This window comes from Peromyscus californicus, unplaced genomic scaffold (genome assembly GCF_007827085.1).
Source record: "Peromyscus californicus insignis strain IS unplaced genomic scaffold, ASM782708v3 Scaffold_13__1_contigs__length_99412109, whole genome shotgun sequence".
Taxonomy (NCBI): Eukaryota; Metazoa; Chordata; class Mammalia; order Rodentia; family Cricetidae; genus Peromyscus; species Peromyscus californicus.
In genome coordinates, this window is record NW_026294424.1 from 4333835 (window position 1) to 4353841 (window position 20007).

General features: G+C 44.3%; 1 protein-coding gene across 5 annotated transcripts in view; it reads left to right on the forward strand.

Annotated features, from left to right (window-relative positions):
- The window catches only part of Tnip2 (TNFAIP3 interacting protein 2), a 29442-nt gene extending 9595 nt beyond the window's left edge, over window positions 1–19847 (forward strand). Inside the window, exons 2-7 of one of the 5 annotated variants that reach the window (XM_052736190.1) lie at window positions 1339–1629; window positions 4241–4330; window positions 4775–5023; window positions 5213–5332; window positions 9763–9866; window positions 17135–19847. In XM_052736190.1, coding sequence (XP_052592150.1) covers window positions 1339–1629; window positions 4241–4330; window positions 4775–5023; window positions 5213–5332; window positions 9763–9866; window positions 17135–17138 — 858 coding nt within the window. In that variant the 3' untranslated portion in view covers window positions 17139–19847. Of the gene's footprint in view, window positions 1–1338; window positions 1630–4240; window positions 4331–4774; window positions 5024–5212; window positions 5333–7713; window positions 9714–9762 lie in introns of those variants that run through there. The other 4 variants (XM_052736189.1, XM_052736191.1, XM_052736187.1 and 1 more) reach the window with 4 other exon arrangements.
- The last annotated feature ends 160 nt before the right edge of the window (window positions 19848–20007 follow it).

The window sequence follows — 20007 nt, forward strand, 5'->3', positions numbered from 1 at the left end:
ACTCTCTTTTCCTGTTCCTTTTTTTCTTTTTGGTTTTTCGAGACAGGGTTTCTCATTGTAGCCTTGGCTGTCCTGGAGCTCACTCTATAGAACTCTTAGAGATCCACCTGCCTCTGCCTTCCGAATACTGGGATTAAAGGCATGCGCCACCATCACCTAGCTACAAATATTCTATTTCTATTAATTTTTGTTGTTGTTTTGAGACAGGATCTCACTATGTAGCCCTGGTTGGTCTGGAACTCTTTAAGTAGACCAGGCTAGCCTCAGACTCACAGATAGCTACTTGACTCTGCTTCTCAAGTGTTGGGATTAAAGGTGTGTACTGCCACACCTGGCTGTTACTAATTTTAAATGAAGTTTGAAGTATTATAAGATTAAAAAACTCCAAAATTAATTGTAGCAGGCTTTCTTTTTGGCCACCAACCAGCTCTCAGATCGTGACACGGGCACTTATTATTAGTTATGAATGCTTGGATTTACACACACACACACACACACACACACACACACACACACATATATGCTAGCTCTTATAACTTAAATTAACCTGTTTCTCTTCATCTACATTTTGTCTCAGGGCTTTTTACCTTTCTCCCATTCTGTATGTCTTACTCTGTGTCTTGCTGGCTGGCAGCTGCTTGGCTGGCTGGCCCCAGGTGTCTCCCCCTCTTTCTCTCTCTTTCTCTCTTCTCCTTCTCTTCTCTCTTGAGCCTAGATCCTCCTTCTACTTACTCTCTCTGCCCATCAGCCCTGCCTATCTCTCTACTGTCTATCGATTGGCCGTTCACCTTTTAATTAGACCAATCAGGTGCCTTAGGCAATATATCTTTACATCGTTAAACAAATGCAACATCAACAAATGTGACACATCTTTACATAGTTAAAGTAATCTCCCACAGCAGTTAACTGTATTATTATCTCGAAAGCCTGCCTTCAGGGTGAGTGTTATCTAGGGATACATTATCCTTGCTAGATTGTCCTTTGTTTTATCACATTCCCCCCACCCCACCCCCCGCCATGTAGTCCAGACTGGCCTCAAAGTTGCTATGTAGTAGAGGATGGCTTGAACTTCTTGTTCTCCTACCTTTACTTCCTAAGTGCTGGGATTGCAGTACTTGGTTTTGAACATTTGCTTTTTAACATTGTTTCATTTAATCAAGCTGTGCTTTAATTTTCCCAACTATTGAACCTGCCTGTCTTCCTTTCCGTTTTTAGTTAGGGTCTCTCTGGCTGGCCTCAAATTCTTGATCCTCCTGCCTCAGCCTCCCCACTGCTGGGATTATAGGCATGTGTCACCATACCCATCTAAACTGTGCTTTGAAATTATTTTCTGTTTAGGAAGTTGAGAGACTTACTGAGCGGCTCGAAGAAAAAGAGAGAGAGATGCAGCAGCTGATGAGTCAGCCTCAGCATGAGCAAGAGAAGGAAGTCATCTTGCTTCGGAAAAGTGTGGCAGAGAAGGAACAAGCCAGGGCTGCCAGCGACATTCTGTGCCGCTCCTTGGCTGATGAGACCCACCAACTACGCAGGACATTGGCTGCCACTGCCCACATGTGCCAGCATCTGGCCAAATGTCTGGATGAACGACAGCATGCACAGGGAGACAGTGGGGCGGAAAGCCCTGATGAGGTACGCAGCATAACTAAATCAGGTGAGGACTGATGGGCAAGAGTCATTGCCTGTCATTCTCTAAGACTCCTGTGCAACCACTGAGGTCTAGGGTGCCACAGAACCCGTTCTGCTCTCATCGAGGAGATAAGCTTGCTTCTCCAGGGAGATCTGATGGAGCATGTGACAGGAAGCTGAATGGCCTGCCTCCCCAGCTCCCAACATTGTCTCCAGCTGATCCTGCACACAAGTGGGGATGGCACTTTGGTCTTTTCTGCCGCTGAGGATAGGAAGGAAGAGTTGGGGGTAGAGGGGCTGCCCGCAGGAAGTGTTGTCACATGTATATTCGACAAACAAAGAAACTGAGGCAGATCTAGGTGATACTGCTAAGGAGGAGCAATGCCTCCACGTGCCACATTTGCAGAGTCCAGGCCTAAAGCTGCTGGGAGATCCACGAGTGCCAGCCTTTGGCAGACTCCATGTATCTGAGTGGTAAGAGTTGATCCAACCACAAGCCTCGTGAAGAGCCAGAACTTCTGTTGCCAGCAACATGGCCTGCCATAAGCTAGGAGACCTGCCACCCTCAGGGCTACAGCTTCTTCATTATCACATGACAATGAACATCTTCGTGCCTCAAAACTGTGAACCCCATGTAGACACTGTGTGAGGTGGACAGCAGCTGGTGACAGAGGAACCAGAAGCCAGAAGGGCCATGTTACAGTAGGGACCCATGAAGAGCCCTCTGTACCTCCAGGCCAGGCCAGTTTGGTGGAGCAGAGAAGCATGACCAAGGTTCTGGCATCCATGAGGTAGTCATGGGGAAGAGGTGCATCTCGCAAACCAGAGGGCTCCTGGACAGGAATAGCAGGTGGCAGATGGGACCAAGACTCCATATGGGCCAGGTACCTGGCATGGTACCTTATTTCCTACTGCCAGGTGGTGCTGATGTGTGTGGAGCTGACAGAGAAACAGGTACCTATGGTACACCTTGCCTCATTTACTAGTGGGTGTATTTGTGACTTTTCTGTTACTACAATACTAACAGAAACAAGCTCAGGGAAGGTTTCAGTCCAACATGCTGGGGACGGCATGGCCACCTTCATAGTAATGGGAACTTGTGACAGAGGATCCTCACATCATGGCAGTCCAGGAAGCACATGGAGAGACAGAGATAGACAAAGAGACAGAGAGACAATGAGACCCTGGAACTAGGGGCGGGGTATCAGCTTCAAAGGCCTGCCCTTAGTGACTTACTTCTGACTGCTGGGTTACACTTCATAAAATTTCTGTAGCCTCTACAAATGGCACCATCACCTGGGGGTCAAGCTTTCAAACTAGGAGCCTTGGGGAACATTTCTGATTCCGATTATAACAGTGGACCAGGCTGAGTCTACATCTCATGTACACTGTTCCACACAGAGCCTCTAGGTCACACCCCTTTCTAGGCAGTTCTGTGAGGCTACAGTGGTGTTCATGAGACCATATGTGTTCTGAGGAAAGGAGACATACAACTACCAGCAGCTTCTCTAACATGTGGAGAAACTTGGTCAAGAACCATCCATCTCAGCTGGATTTCACAAAAAGATCACCCAAGAAGGAACACAGTTGTATTTGTTGCTGGGTAGGAGGTGGTGGGTGCTCTTGTCCAAGTTTGTATCACTGTAACATTCCCTTTGAGGATCTTGAAGTAGCCTCACACCGTGATCAGCCTGAGGTGGGTGCTGGATTGTGACAGACAGGCACCTCATGTCTCTTCAGTCAGTATCACTTCTCAGCCCTGGCCTTGGCTGAGTCATCTGGGACTTCCCAGCAGACTAGGTTAGGACATGCACTTCCTGTCATTCAAGGGGAATTCTTAAAGCTAATGTCAGTGATTTACAGTCCTCTGTACTGTTCAGTGCCTGGAATTTCTGGGGTACAAAGTATACCCCAGAAAAGTCTTAAGAGATTTTACAGTTGGGTCAGTTAACTGCTAATAGGGGTTAGTTTGGGGTGTGGCTTCTGTGAGTGAGTGCCCCTGATTCTGACCCTGTGTGAAGCAAAAGTTAGGTTGTCACACATCCAGATTAGTTCGCTTGTCTATAGGCAGGATTTCTCTCTTGACTCTGGAGGAGGTAAAATTGATTTGTGCAGGCCCATATCTGGGACCTGGAAAGCCTCCTGGATGCTGGGGGTGGTCTGTCTCTGTTAGAGAGTAAAATTATGTTCCTGTCCTCCTCATTGCCTGTGATGATAAGCCCTGGCTGGCACTGTGAAGATTTTGCTACAGCTGGTGTGCTCATTGCTTTAGACTTGACGACAATAGAATGTTTAGGTCCAGAATACTTAAAATCCAAACAGCTCATGGTGGTAGGTAGGAAGGAACAAGGACAGTGACAAGAGTGGCACACCTAGAGACTCTCTGCCAAGGCTGTCTCCTGGCCTCCCTCAGTCGGGAGTGGGTCTAGGAGGAGCTGGATTTGCAAAGTCCCTTTTTGTATGTTTTACTTCTCCCTCAAGTGAAGAGTCACCACCTCCTACGCCACAGCTGCAGCGACGGTCTGTGGCCTCAGCCTCTGGCTCTAACTTCTTCTCCTTTTCTGTACGTCATACACACACAGTGACATGATTTCTCTTTGTCCTCCTCATGCAGCTAGGGCATACAAGCAGGAATGCTTCTGGCAAGAGTGTTATTGAGAAGTTACAGGAAGAGAATCGACTATTAAAACAGAAGGTGACTCATGTGAGTATCTAACATTGAAGAGGAATATTAACCCTGACAAATGGCAAATGAAGCTTTTTCTTTTCTTTTCTTTTTTCGTTTTTTTTCGAGACAGGGTTTCTCCATGTAGTTTTGGTGCCTGTCCTGGATCTCGCTCTGTAGCCCAGGCTGGCTTCGAACTCACAGAGATCCGCCTGGCTCTGCCTCCTGAGTGCTTGGATTAAAGGCGTGCGCCGCCACCACCTAGCTGGGAAGTAGTTTTTAAGGCAGGAAAATTACACTGAGTTCATATCTGTTTAAGACCCTTAATATGGATGTTACTCTAGTGTATCAGGATTCCCCGGTAGGTTTAGAACTCTCTCTATACAAAGGAAAGGGAAAGGGAGGCAGTTTCATAAATCATTGCTGATAATCCCAGTTCCATGCTGGCTTGAGCAAACATGTCTTCTGGTTCTGTCTTTTCAGGTAGAAGACCTCAATGCCAAGTGGCAGCGTTACGATGCCAGTAGGGACGAATATGTGAAGGGGTTACATGCTCAGCTGAAGAGGCGGCAGGTCCCTCTTGAGCCTGAGCTGATGAAGAAGGAGATTTCCAGGCTCAACAGACAGTTGGAGGAGAAAATAAACGACTGTGCAGAAGCCAAACAGGAGCTGGCAGCTGTGAAGATGGCCCGGGACACTGCGCTGGAACGAGTGCAGATGCTAGAGCAGCAGGTGTCCTCGGGTTCTGGGCAGGACTGGCAGGGATGTTGGCCCACACCACAGGCAGTGGCCCCAGTCTTGGGACAGCCTAGGCTGAAGGCTTGGTGGCTGTGGGTGGGATACAGTCATGGAGTAGTGGGAGAAGCCAGTTAAGGGTTTTTTCCTTCCTTGAATAGAAATGAACATTCTGTCTTTTCTCAGATTCTTGCTTACAAGGATGACTTCAAATCAGAAAGGGCAGATCGAGAACGAGCTCATAGTAGGATTCAAGAACTGGAAGAAAAGGTCATGTCTTTGATGTCCCAAGCATCCCAGAGACAGGTAAGAGCACAAGAGAATTTCTCCTCCCATTATAATTAGTTTTTTTTTTTTTTTTTTTTTGGTTTTTTGAGACAGGGTTTCTCTATGTAGCTTTGTGCCTGTCCTGGATCTTGCTCTGTAGACCAGGCTGGCCTCGAACTCAGAGATCCGCCTGCCTCTGCCTCCCGAGTGCTGGGATTAAAGGCATGCACCACCACTGCCCAGCTAGAATTAGTATTTTTTATTATGAATTTTGAACCTCTGTCTGCAAAGATGTATTGGCTGACAATACTGTTAGTGATGGGCCCTTCCCAGCTCTGGGCAGAGCAACCTCTCCTGGGCCTAGGGTATGACCATAGAAAACTGCTCTGTGTGCTGTATTTAGCCGTGGAGGTTGGCATGGTGGCCTGTGTTGGTAAAGGCTTGTTGTCTTCAGGGCCTTTCCTGTCTCCCTGCTTATTGTTGCCATGCAGTGTAAGTATATCCCAGGCCCCAGGTGCTTTATGGGCAGTTCTGTAAGTGTCTGTCCTCTTGTGAGGCAGAGACCCTAGTTACTATGTTGCAGAGGTGTGACCCAGGCCCCAAGCACTAAAGAGGTAGGTCCTCCAGGATAGCCAGTGGGCCTGTTGCCTGCCACCTCTGTTTTTTAGTGCTGGTGTATGTTGTCAGTGGAAGTCTCTCAGGATGAAAGCTGGACATGCGTGCCTTTTACCTCTCCTCCCTGGATAGACTCATGCTCTGATAGATTCAGGGAAGGTTTGTTACTTTGGCCACTTAGTGTCCATGCATCTTCTGTTCTGGGATAAACACCAGGCTCCCCTCAGAGAACTTCCTGCTCTGACATAGCTTGGATAAGAGAGGAGCCTCTGGAAATCAGAAAGCTGAGAAGGCAGAAGTGACTTTGAAATTGCCCTTCCCAATAAGATGTGAGAGGAACTGAGGATCTGTGAAGGCCGCCCACACTGTTCTGTTATGAACAGCTGCCGGACCTCATCAGCCTCTGCCTCCCTTCTTCTGCACCAAGGCACAGGGTCCTGGTAGTTCCCTTGAGCTAAATTCACAACAGGGGGCTGGATACAGGCACCAGTTCTAACGAATGGAGGGATTTTGTTGGAAACCTGTGCCCCTCCCTAAGTCCGGCCAACAGGGTGGTGTCAGAGGGGTTCAGCAGTCAGAGGACCTTCCCCAGAGCCTTTGTGTCCTTTTGGCATCATATAATGGAGTGTGGGTGTTTCCTGTCCCGTTCTAGATCAGGCTTGTTCAGGGTGCTGTGGCCATAGGTGGCTATTCTGGAGCACCAGGACTGCAGGCGTAGGACAGAATCCTCTATGTCCCATGGGCAGGAATGGGGATATTTTCTAACATGATTGGGGGTTCACTGGCTCCTTTGTGCTTTTAGATTGCGAGGTCACTAAAGGTGCAGTCGTGATGGCCTCTCAGGCAGCCTTTCAGGGATGTGCCACAGGAGTGACCATACCAGTTCTAGGCCTGCCAAACCAAGTTCTCTAAGGGATTCCTGATCAGCCCCAAGGGCTAGATTTCTGGTGGGGACCAGGGCTTTTGCATTAGTTGTGGCCCCTCAAGCACCCACTGTTGCTCCACCCAAGGGGGACAACCACATGACAGCGGTGCTGAAGTATGAGTGCTAAGACAGACATTGTCTCTCTGAAAAAAATCCACATTCAATGTAAAGCAAAGCACCAAGACCAGTAGCAATGGGCACTACTGCCCACAGTGCTTTGTGGCATTTGCTTAGAGCACATGTGCCAGGCCATGTCAAGGGTGCACTCATGGCTGCCACTGTAGGTCTTTTGAGTGTCTAGCACCTCAAATGACATTGAGGTACAGTGGGACTTAGTTTGCCTGCTCCCTGGCTAATGCCCTGATGCCTGGACTCCCTCCAGCTTTCTCTCACTCTGGTGGTAGTGGGGCATGGCAGCAGGGTTACTTCCTTCAGTGACTATCCTAAGGCTGAGGGCTCCAATCAGACCTTCCAGTTCATGGATGGGGAGAAAACTCCATTCAGGCCTGTCCTTTCATGAAATGAGCAAGTACCTATAGGATCTCTTCAGTTGGTCACTCAGTTCCTTTATCTAGACAGCAAGAAGCATTAGGATTTGAGGAACGAGGTCTTTCAGTTTAAGCTTTCTTTAGAAACTCCAGAGAGCCAAGTAAAATACCTTGATCCTTGATCTTTGTTCCACACTACTTGGAGAAACTCTTGCGGTATGTGGACTGAGACCTGATGTTCGGAAGTGAAGCACTGTGGTATATAGCAAGAAGCAAGGCAATGGGATTTAAATTCTACTCTGCAACAGATACTGTCTCTAGTTGTTAGAACTTAGGGTCAGGCTTTGTGACTTCTAGCATAGCGCATAGTAAACTGACATTTGACTTCTCAGCAGGACTCCCGGGAGCCAGGACCCTGTCGGATTCATACGGGGAACAAAACTGCCAAGTACTTAGAGATGGATGCACTGGAGCATGTGGCACCTGGTGGCTGGAGGCCTGGGCCTGGGTCCCCACAGGTGGAACTTCCTGCAGAGGGTGGGCATATCTGCATCGCCCATAGAGGTCAGGGTGACCTTCAGTGCCCTCACTGCCTGTGGTGCTTCAGTGATGAGCAAGGCGAGGCATTCCTCAGGCACCTGTCCGAGTGCTGCCAATGAGCCAGAGCCACCATGCCCATTGTGGCCCCAACCAGCATAGCTGCTCTAAGGGATTGGGTAGTATGTTGCATTCTAATGGGATCTAGGGTCCACCGATGGGCATGGGTACTGATAGGTCATTGTTTTGTTTTGTTTGGCCATGGATCAGACTGGGTCAGAGGGAACTATTGGCAGAGCAGAAGGAAGAGATGGGAGCAGGGGCATCAAGTGGGCATCAGTCTTGTCTCTCACATGGAGTTTGGACCCCACCTGTCAATCCAAAGTTGCAAACCATCTGGCGTGGGAGTCTCCGGAGGCCTGCTTGCACCTAGAGTTGTGCTGCTTGCTGGAAGGAGGTGGTGCTGTGGGAGCAGGTGTCCTTGCCATCCTGTTGTACAGTGAGGTGTCTCACTCTCAGACTGATATGTGCTGCACCAGTTGCCAATACACTAGCGCCTTTCCGGACACAGCAGGGTCATAGAGATGCACCCAGTACCATCACCTTGCAATAACACTTGTATTTCCAGAAGTGAAGCACCTTTATTTCCTCATCATTTATTTTTTATAATAAATGAACTTACTACTGTGTTGCTCTAAGTGTTGGACTGGGATGTGTGCAGGGATGATTGGTGTTTTCTGGCTGCTTAGGAAAGACCACTAGTAAGGAGAAACATGCCTGCTGTCTTCCCCCAATTTAGAGGTGTGGATAGCCCTTCCTGCTAAGGCTTCATGGGCAGAGGCTGCCTTAGGAGTTGAGGAATGAAGTCTACCAATTTAGGGTTTTTACCCTTAGGAACTCCAGAGAACCAGGTAAAATACTGTAACCCCTGACCTATGTTCCACACTACCTGGAGAAACTCTAGGATATGTGGACTGAAACCTGATGTTTGAGGGAAATGGGAAACAAGGGACTGGTCATCCTTTGACAGAAGCAAGAAGCTGAGTTTGAGTTTGGAACTCTACTGATGCTCACTTTTTTTTTTTTTTTTAATTACAGAATTGTTACAGTATTCAGGCAAGAGGTCATTGGATAGGGTGATGTTATGAGCCACTTAAGTGATTGGGTACTAGCCCAGTGCTTTGCCTTGGGACTCTTCAGTCCTGCCCCAGGACATAAAGGAAAGTGTAGGTATGAAGTAGGAGGCAGGCCATACTGACAATGTATAAGGACTGCTAAGCCAGGGCAGCATGTGATTGTGTCATGGTGTGTCAAGTGATAGGACAAGAGGGGAGCTGTGTGCTAAAAGAAGACTGTGCTGTGCTAAGGGTTTGCCATGTATTAATTCCATCCTTGTAACAGTTTTAGAAGGCAGTATCATTCTCATCACAGGTTATGGTGATATTTTATTTGTACTGAAATGTGATTGTTAATAAAAAAAAGTTGCCTGGGGGTCAGAGCTAATAGCAAGCCATAGCAGAAGCCGGGCGATGGTGGCACACACCTTTAATCTCAGCACTTGGGAGGCAGAGCTATGCGGATCTCTGTGTGTTCAAGGATACAGCCAGCATGGAGACACACGCCTTTAATCTCAATACCAACCGTAGAAGACCTGGAGGTCTGTATAGACAGGCAGTGTCGAGGAGGTCATGTGGTTGGGTTTACAACCAATGAGAAGGCAGAACAGAAAGTCAATAAAAAGACAGACACAGGAAGTAGGTCTCTTTCAGAGGGGAAGGACAGCAGCAGCAGTGACGGGTAAGAAAGGGTTCTTAGCTCTTAGCTATTGCTCTGACCTCTTGGGCTTTCAACTCTGCATTTGGCTCTGTGTTTCTATTTTAATAAGACGGTTACATCTACAACAGGTGAAGAAGATGAGGCACCAAGGGGCTAAGTCACTTCACCAAGATCACAGGATTAAGTGGCAGAACTCATATTGGAGACCAGGCATGGAGTGGAGTTGGCCCAAGTATGTGTCTACATGTGCTGCAGGTAGCAGAGCTGGAGGGGTAGGGATGCCCAAGGAGCCCAGTTGATGCCACCTTGATTTCCAGATTCGAGACAGAGTCACAGAATTGATTTTGCTTTGGAATGGTTATTTTCTTGCTGTCTTCCCACTCCTCCTGTGTGAAATGGGAATGTTTATACTGTGTCATATATTGGAAGTATATTATAACCAGTCTTTTGATTTATAAGGGTTCATAGAGTACCTTGAGTCTCAGAAGAGACCTTGGACTTTGGAACAGTGTTGGGACTGTTAAAGACTGGGAGGAAATCAGTCATGAACCAAGGTAAAGCTTATTGGTGCTTGTGAGATTTCCAGCATCGTCAGAAACTTCAAATTCAGGGTGAGGGACTACATTTCACTCCAGTTTAGGTCCACAGGTTCTCTGGAAGTTCCATATCTTAAAACAGCTTCAGTGAAAGATTCAGACCCAACGTAGGGTGCTGATCGGGAGTAAGGCCCATTGGCACTTGGGGAACTCCAGAACTCACAGCAAAAGTTGAAGAGCCATGCAGGAGGCACCAGCTGACACAGGACAAATAGCTGATCCAAATAGGAAGACTTGAGATAGAGCCTCTGGCCCTAAATACCAACCCCATAAAGGGAAATGACACCTCAAGTTTACTGTAACTCAGTTCTCTCCTGAGCACTGTAAATGCCATCTCTGACTATATAAAGGAGATTTGAATATAAAAACAACAATAATACAAAAGAAATAAAAATTTAACCAACATATTAATTCCAGATGGGCAAGTCCCAGCACAGAAACAAAAACAACATGAAAAACCAAGATAATATGTCTTCCTTTTAAAGATTATTAATTCCATACTGGCTCCTTCCAGACAAAAGAATTTAAAATAATTATAACTATGTTCAAACAGCTTAAAGAATACATGAATGTACTCCGAGAGAATGAATACAAAGAGCTAACTGAAATAATTTAAATCATTCTAAGAAATGAACATTGACTTCAATATAAAGAACTGCTGAAGAAAAAACAGGCTGAAATGATGCTGGAAATGAAAAACCCAGTAAGCCAAATTAAAAGCTTCACCAACAGAATGGATCATGTAGGAAACAGAGTATTAGGGCTGGAAGACATATATAAGGATAGGATCAAACAGTTAAAGTCAATGAGGAATTTTTTTAAAAAGTGAACAGAATATGTGAAAGCTTTGGGACACCATAAAAACACCAAATCTTTGAATTATGAGCATCGAATAGCACACAACCATAAAAAATATAAATAATATTTTTTCTTTAAAAATTATTTTATGTGTGGGTATTTTCCCTGTATCTCTGTGTATCATGTGTGTGCTCGGTGCTCATAGAAGCCAGAACAGGGCATTGGATGCCCTGGAACTGGAATTACAGACAGTTGTGGGTCACAATGAGATCAAATCCTGGTCATCTGAAAGAGAAGCTAGTGCTCTTAAGGCCTAAGCCTTAAAGCTTCATAAACAAAATATTTTCAATAAAATAGAATTTTTCAAATCTAGAGAAAGATGCCAAGCTAGATACAAGAATCCTACAGAATATCAAACAGGATAAGAAAATAAGCTCCTGACAGTATATTTTAGTTAGAACACAAAAACACAGGTCAAAGAAAGGGTACTGCAAGCTGCAAAAGACAAGGGTCAAACCACTTATAAAGGCAGGCCCATCAGAATAACACCTGATTATTTTGCAAACAGACATTTTAAAGCCAGAAGGGCCTAAAAAAAAAAATGTATTCTGAAATACAGCTCTGAAAGAACATAACTGTAAAATGAGATTATTACATCCAGCAAAACTATTAAAATTGAAGGAAATATAAAAAACTTTCCATGTTAAAAAGTTTAAAATAATTTATGACCACTAGGGCAGCTCTACAGAAGATAATGGAAGGAATATTTTGGACTCGAGAAGTATAAAAATAATAAAAGTGTCATAGGACTAAATATTCTTAAGAGGTAATGATAAACATGAAATCAACAGCCAGGCGGTGGTGGTGCACACCTTTAATCCCAGCACTTGGGAGGCAGAGGCAGGCAGATCTCTGTGAGTTCAAGGCCAGCCTGGGCTACAGAGTGAGTTCCAGGACAGGCTCCAAAGCTACACAGAGAAACCCTGTCTCGAGAAACCCAAAAACAAAAACATGAAATCAACAGAATGACAGAAGTCATTATACTTTCAATAATAACTGCATATTAGTAGTCTTAATTCTTCAATAAAAAAGACAGATTGGATTAGTAGGCTGGATTAGAAGACAGGATTCATCTTTATGCTGCCTCCAACAAATACATCTTACCACCAAAGACAGACATCACCTTAGTGTAAAAGGGTAGGAAAAGGTATTCCAAGCAAATGGAACTAAGAAACAAGTTGGCATAGCTATCCTAGTATCTGACAAAATAGACTTCAAACCAAAAATAGAAGAGATAGGAAGGGCACTTCATACTCATCAATAGAACAATCCATCAAGAGGACATTATAGCTGGGCATATCAGCATACCCCTTTAATCCTAGCACTCAAGAGGCAGAGGCAAGCAGATCTATATGAATTGGAGGCTAGCCTGGTCTATATAGACCTTGTCTCAAAAAAAAAATTGTAATCCTGTCCCTCCCTCCCATCCATCCATCCATCCGTCTACACACACATATATATACATACGTATGTGTGTGTGTGTGTGTGTGTGTGTGTGTGTGTGTGTGTGTGTGTGTGTGTATGTGCCAAGTATAGGAAAACATACTTTCATAAAACACAATTAGATGTACAGCCACAGAGTAATCCTAAGACAGTATAGTGGGTGACATCAATACCTCACTCTCACCAGCAGACCGGTCATCTGCACAAAAACTAAACAGAGAAGCATGAGTTAAGTGCCATCATAAATACAATGGCTGTAACAGATGTTTATAGAACATTCCCCAAAACTCATCAACTATTAGGACACGAAGCAAGTCTCAACAAGTGTATGAAAATTCAAATAACATCCTATATTTTATCTGACCAAATAAAGCGAAGTATCAACAGCAATAGAAAATATACATCTCATGGCAATTATATAATACACTATTGAATGATGATGGGTCACTACTGAAATCAAGAAGGAAATTAAAAAAATCCATGGGACACGAAAAGGGTCCTAGGGTGGAAGTTGATAGTGGTAAATATCTGTATCAAAGCATTTCGAAAACTCTGAAAGTAAACTGATATACCTCAAAGCCTTAGAAAAACAAGAAGAAACCAAACCACAAGAATAGAGGGGGAGAAATCATCCAAAGCAGGTCAGAAACCAATGAAATAGAAACAATTAAAAAAATTACAAAGAATCAATGAAACGAAAAAGGGGTACTTGGAAAGATAAATAGAATTGACAAACTCTTTAAAAATTAACTAAAAGAGAAGATCCAAATTAATAGAACTGAAAGGTGGAAAGGAAGTTATCAGAACAGATACCAGTGAAATTCAGAAAACAATGGGGATAGACCCTAAGAACCTACACTTATTTCTTTCTTCTTTTTCTTTTCTTTTTTGAGATAGGATCTTGTTATGTAGTTCTGGCTGTCCTTGGAACTCCTGTGTAGACTAGGTTGGCCTCGAACTCACAGAGATCTGCCTGTCTCTACCTGAGTAGAGTGCTGGGATTGTGCCATTTATGACTGGCATCTTCCAAACTTTTTATGAAACCAGTATTCTGATACTAAAATCAGGTAAACATGACAGACACACACGAAAATTAGACTGATCTCTCTAATGAATGTAAATACGAAATCCTCAATAAAATGCGAACTGAATTCAACGTCACACTGAAAAGCACTTATCATGACCATTTGGACTACTCTAATCATGCAGGGATGATTCAACATACATAAATCAATAAATGTAATCCGTAACATAAATGAACCACAAAAAACAAAAACAAAAACACACCCAAAACCAGAAATCACATGATAAACACAGAAAAAGCCTTTGACAATATCCTGCTATGGGATGTCTTTCTGTATGTTGTGAATATGTGTTGTTCTGATTGGTTGATAAATAATGCTGCATTGGCCTATGGCAGAGAAGGATGGAGCCAGACGGGAAAATCCAAGAGATGATAATGAGAGGAGAAAGGAGAGGAAGGAGACACCAGAGGCTGCCAGGAGAAGCAAGAGTAAAAGTACCAATAAGCCATGGCCATGTGGCAACTTAGAGATTAATAGAAATGGGTTGTTATAATAGCTAGCTAGTAAGAAGCCTGAGCCATAGGCCATATATTTTGCAATTAATTTTAAGCCTCTGAGTGATTATTTTATAAGTGGCTGAGGGACCAGAGGGCCAGGCACAACTGGACAAATGCAAACCGAGAGGTCGGGCAAGACCAGAGAAAACTTACAGCTATAATATCCAACATCCTTTCGAGATCTAAGTCATGGAAAGGCTAGACATGGAGGGAGCATACCTCAATCTAATAAAGACTATATACAACATATAGCCAACATCATACTAAATAGAGAAAAACTCAAAGCATCAGGAACAAGACAAGAGTTTCCATTCTTTCCAGTTCTATTCCATATAATGCTTAAAGACTTAGAATAATACAAAAAGAGAAGGGATACCAATAGGAAAAGAAGTATCTCCTTTTGCAGATGATATCATTCTATACATAAGAAGTCCTAAAGAATCCACCAAAAAATTCTTTGAGTTGATAATTATGTTCAGCAAAGTGACACACACAATTTGGGAATAAATTAAGCCAAGGAAATTAAAGACCTCTATAATGAAAGTTTTAAGACACTGAAGAAAGAAATCAAGGAATACACTAGAAGACAGACAGCCCCCATACTCATGGATCAGAAGAATACTGTGAAAAATGACCACCCCACTTAAAGGTCCAAAAATTTATATGGAGGCACAAATCAGAGAGAGCCAAAACAATCCTGAATGAAAAGAATAGTGCAGAAGGTTTCATTACACATGATTCCAAGTTACACATCTGATTCCAAGGTATACTAGAGCTGTATTAATTAAAAAAAAAAGCATGATACTGGCATGAACACACACACATAGATCAATGGAATAGAATTTAAGACCCCTATATAAGTCCATGCAACTACAGTTAACCTGGATTATACATCAGAGGAAAATAAGCATCTTAAAAATGATGCCCAAAAAATGTCAGGCACAGACAGAAATGAAACTGGATCCTTCTCTCTCACTATGCACAAAACTCCCAATGGATCAAAAACCTCAGCCTAAGACCTGATAGTCTCAGAGTGCTAGAGGGAAAGTACAGCACGTGCTACAATTTATACACACATGAAAGGACTTTCTGAGGAAGACTCCTATCTCACAGGAAATAAGACCAAGAACTGACAAATGGGATCTCATCAAACTAAAGGAACTGGAGTAAACAGATGGCCTACAGAATGGGAGAAAAATCTCTGCCAGCTATTCATCCAATGGGGGATTAGTGTGTAGAATATACGAAGAACTAACAAAGCTAAACATAGTGGGTGTGGTGGCACATGCTTTTAATCCAGAACTTGCTTTTGACCCCAGAACTCAGGAGGCAGAGGCAGGCATATCTCTGAGTTCAAGGCCAGCCTGGTGTACATAGTAAGTTCCAGGACAGCCAGGACTACATAGTGAGACACATCTGAAAAATAAACAACACACAAACCATAAATAAAACAAGAATTTTTTAAAAAAGGTAAACATTAAAAACAAAAACCCAATGAAAAAATGGTCTGTGGAACTGAACAGTTTCCAACAAATTTGGATCATCTTCAGGACTATGATGCCGGTGCTTCAGTTCTTGTCCTGCATGCATGAAATCTTGGCTTCCATTCCCAGTGCACGTGAGGATGTATAGATGTATGTACATGTGAACCATTTTGGCTACTGATTCAGGTACTTTTTCTGCCCTACCTTTTCCAGCACTCCAGTTCCACAAACACTGCAGGCCGTTGTAGACTGTAGACTGCAGGCTGCTCCTTTTACTCTTCAGTTCTCCTCTCAGCCATCCATTTTTAAACTGCTTAGACACAAGCCATTAATTCACCAATGTCTTCTGTGGGTAGCTCCAACTAGAGTATTTTCTATCTCATAGTATGTTTTTCTTTAGAAGTTTCATGTTTAATCTTTTTCTTCCTTCATAATGTTTTAATATATGCCATTATGTGTACTTTAGATTTATAATTAACTCTCCCCCCTTTCTTTCTGAGACAGGATCTCTGTACAAAGCCCTGGCTGTCCTCAAACTCACTATGTAGGCCAGGCTGGCCTTGTCTCAGAGATCCACCTGTTTCTGCCTCCTGAGTGCTGGGATTAAAGGTGTGTGCCACTTTGCCTGACTTATAACTGACATCTTAAGCTTCTTGCCTGTAAACTCATCATCTACCCCTTCTGGGTTTCTTCAGATTGGAATTTCTCCTAAAGCTCCATCTTTCTTGCTTTTGGAATAGACTGAGAAAATCTGACTGGGTGCCAACACTGAATTTTACTTATTAAGATGGAAAATGTTTGGGAGTAGGCACTAAGGCTGATTTGACCCTTCTAAGGTGGTCTGGTTTCAGAACTTATTCTTCTAGCGTCATCCCTCTATTGGGTGATGCCCTTCTGAGGACACACTGGTGGCCTGAGTGCAGGGGCAAAAGGCAAAAACAAAAGCAAAATTCCTACACTTTAACAACCAGGCCATGCTCAAGCTTTCATCTGTAATAACCTATGGTGCCTTTCACAAATGACCAGTCTCTAAAACCTAGGCATGGTGGAACATACCTTTAATTCCAGCACGTGGGAGGCAGAGGCAGAGGCAGGCAGATTTCTTGAGTTTGGGGCCAGCCTGGTCTATAGAGTGAGTTGCAAAATAGCCAGGGCTACACAGAGAAACCTTGTCTCCAAAAAACCAAAACCAAAACAAATGGCCAGTCCCAGAAAGCAACTATATTGTACTTACTCCTCAAAAGTAAAGGGATGGTTGCCTGTGCACCCAAATACGGATCCTATGCAAACAGCCTGTGAGGTAAGACCAAGTAATTTCCTGCTTGGCTGCTCTAAAGAACATCTACTTCCTCCAGTGGTTTGACTGGAGACTTGCCTGCTGCTATCAACTAATTTTTTTTTTGGTCTGTCCATACCTTTGAAAAATGTTTAACCATTTGTTACCAGTCTTCCATATACCATTTTGCATGGGACTTCACATTACAGTGTCTTCCCATCCTGTTTAAGAGAAATGCTGAGAAAGTCTTGCTGTCTTCAGGTGACCCGCTGCTTGGATCCATGTAACATGCAAATGATTGAGCCAAAGGCCTTGGTGGCCATTAGCTTGTCTCATCTCCGGAACCTCAGCCACAGTACCTCTCTTCCTCTATCCATCCATGGACTCCTTGTTTGTTTTTCTACAGTGCTGATATCTGGAAACTTCCTTCAGGAAAAAACCATGCCCTCCAAGGGCTCTCTAGGCTTCTTGTCTGTCATGTGCTACTCATATGGAAAACACTGTATGGCAGGAGGAGTCTGTAAGCCTGGTCCCTCCTAGGGCCCTTGTTCAGTGTATGTAAGAGCATGTGCCAGCAAGTAACCAAATTTCTTATTCATCTCTCAATACCACATTCTCCATGGAGATGGATCCAGAACAATGTTAGTCTGGGACTACAGTGAAACCAAGGCATTTTCAGTTGACATCTGGGGACCAGTTATAAGGCTTTCTGTTTAAAACAGACAAATTGTGAGCATGACTGCTTCCCCTTCTCACTGCCACAAATGCACTGCCAGGCATGCTGTCTAAACTTCTTATAGTACCAACCCAGGAAATATTCAAATCAGCCCAGGCATTGGAAATGTATTCAATCTTAAACAAAAGAACAATGAAACCCTTGTAGGCTATGTGTAGGTGTTGCTGCTAATTTCATTATGTGTCATGCTCCCCAACCCCCTTGAATGAGTTTTAAAAAATGAGCTGGCTGTGGTGGCACACACCCTCGGGTGGCAGAGGCAGGTAGATCTCAGTGAGTTTGAGGCCAGCCTCATCTACAGAATGAATTCCAGGACAGCCAGGGCTACACACAGAAACCCTGTCTTCAAACAAAAATCCTTTTAGAAAACAAATTTGCTGTCATGTTTTGTGGAATGGAGGGGCCACTGAAGAGTTTGTTGCTACTTAGATTTGAAGTTTGTCACATGTTCACCATAGAAAATCCTTGTCTTAGAGAGAACTACTTACACCAAAAGATACCAAGTTAGCAGTGCCACTGCTACTCGGAGATACATTCAGAATGGATCGCCTCAAGCCATGAAGGGCAGATACTGAGACTTGCCATCTAAATACAAGCCTTACACCTGCTCAGCAGATACAAAAAGCAAGATGGACTTAATGGGGAAAGGAAATGATCCATGCCTTTTCACTAATGTATTTTGGTGTTCTATTCTCTTCAGTGGCATGGGTGAGAATGGTTCCCCTATTTGGGAACCTATTTGTTCATGTTTGCGTACTTGGTCCCCAGTTGGTAGAACTATTCCCGGAGGATTAGGAGGTATAGCCTTGTTGGGTAGGTGTGTCATGGGGGAGGGCTTTGAGGTTTCAAAAGACTAGCACATTCCTAGTGTCTCTTCAGCTCTAGCGCCATTCCCCTATCTGCCTACTACCATATTCCCTGCCATGACAGTCGCAGACTCTAACCCTCTGAAACTGTGAGCCCCAAATTAAACACATTTTTCTATAAGTTACCTTGGTCATGGTGTCTTATTATAACAATAGAAAAGTAGCTAAGGCAGTATATAAATTTCAATGAAAAAATTTCCAGTTAGCATTTCTTTCCAGCTGTTACCTTATTTCATTTCAGGTTTATATTGAGTAATGGAAATAGTGAAACATGAAGCTCCCCTGGAGCCTGCCCACAGGCTCTGGCAGGAAGTCTTCAGCCTCCCTTGGCCAATGCACACTTTAGGCTTTGGTTCCCCATCTAGAAGTGGAATGAGCACTCTGCTGAGCTGCAGGCATCCTAGTAGCCTCTGCAGCCAATGAAAGAGTTGCCCTCAGGATTCCCTCACCTACTCTCCCCTCTCCATCAACTGAGTCCAGAGTCTTCATCTTCTACTTTTTGTTCCTCAAACTGTCAAGTTAGAAACCCTTGATGACAGAGCCAAAGAAACTTGAAGTTTCCAGGGAAACAGGAAGCTCATTCCTGGTGGTGAATGGCATATGGATAGGAAGCATGAGGAACTGGCCTGAAGCATACCACTGTGGATGTATAAGTGCTTAAGAGCTGAGGGCTGGATTCTGAGTATCTCTGGGCTCCAACATGGTACTTGCTGTTGGGGCACCCAGGTTTTCCCATCATCAGTATAGTGCCAACAATTCCTGCTGATGCTATAGCTGGAAACCCTGGGTTCCTCTTGGTAGGTGCTTGGTTCCAATGGAAGAAGTGGAGGGCCAGAGAGGTAGTTTCTGGGATCTCCCCTGGGAGGCAAGCCCAATGTTAGGCCTCTCTAGCCACTTCCTCAACCAGGAGACAAAACCAGTATCCCTGGGGACAGAACCAGAATCTTTGCCCTTTCAAGAACACTGTTCATGCAAGGTCACAGCCCTGCCTGCTTTTCTTTGTTGAACTATCCCAGGAACACAGGGATGTGCTGCTTTCTCACCTGGAAAACAAAAGAAAAGAAGGCAACCTATTCCACACCTCCTCTGGGTACTGATTTACTTCCTGTTCTCTGGTGTAAAATCTCCAGAAGGCTAGGACCTACTGTCCCCTCCCTCCCACAACTAGCTTTCACCAGCTTGTCATTGTCACTCTAGGCCTGATGATCTTCCCACCTCAGCACTTAGTCATCTTCTCCTGGGCGCTGGATGCCTCAATGCTGGAAAAGTATGATCCATGTAGTGTGCTGAAGTGAGTGAAAACTAGATGACAACCCAGAAGCAACTGTGTGAGCTGTTAACTGCCTGAAGGAATAAAAATGGAACTAACCAAGCCAGGATTCCTTTTTCTCTTTTCTTTTTTTTTTTTTTTGGTTTTTCGAGACAGGGTTTCTCTGTGTAGCTTTGCGCCTTTCCTGGTACTCGCTTTGGAGACCAAGCTGGCCTCGAACTCACAGAGATCCGCCTGGCTCTGCCTCCCGAGTGCTGGGATT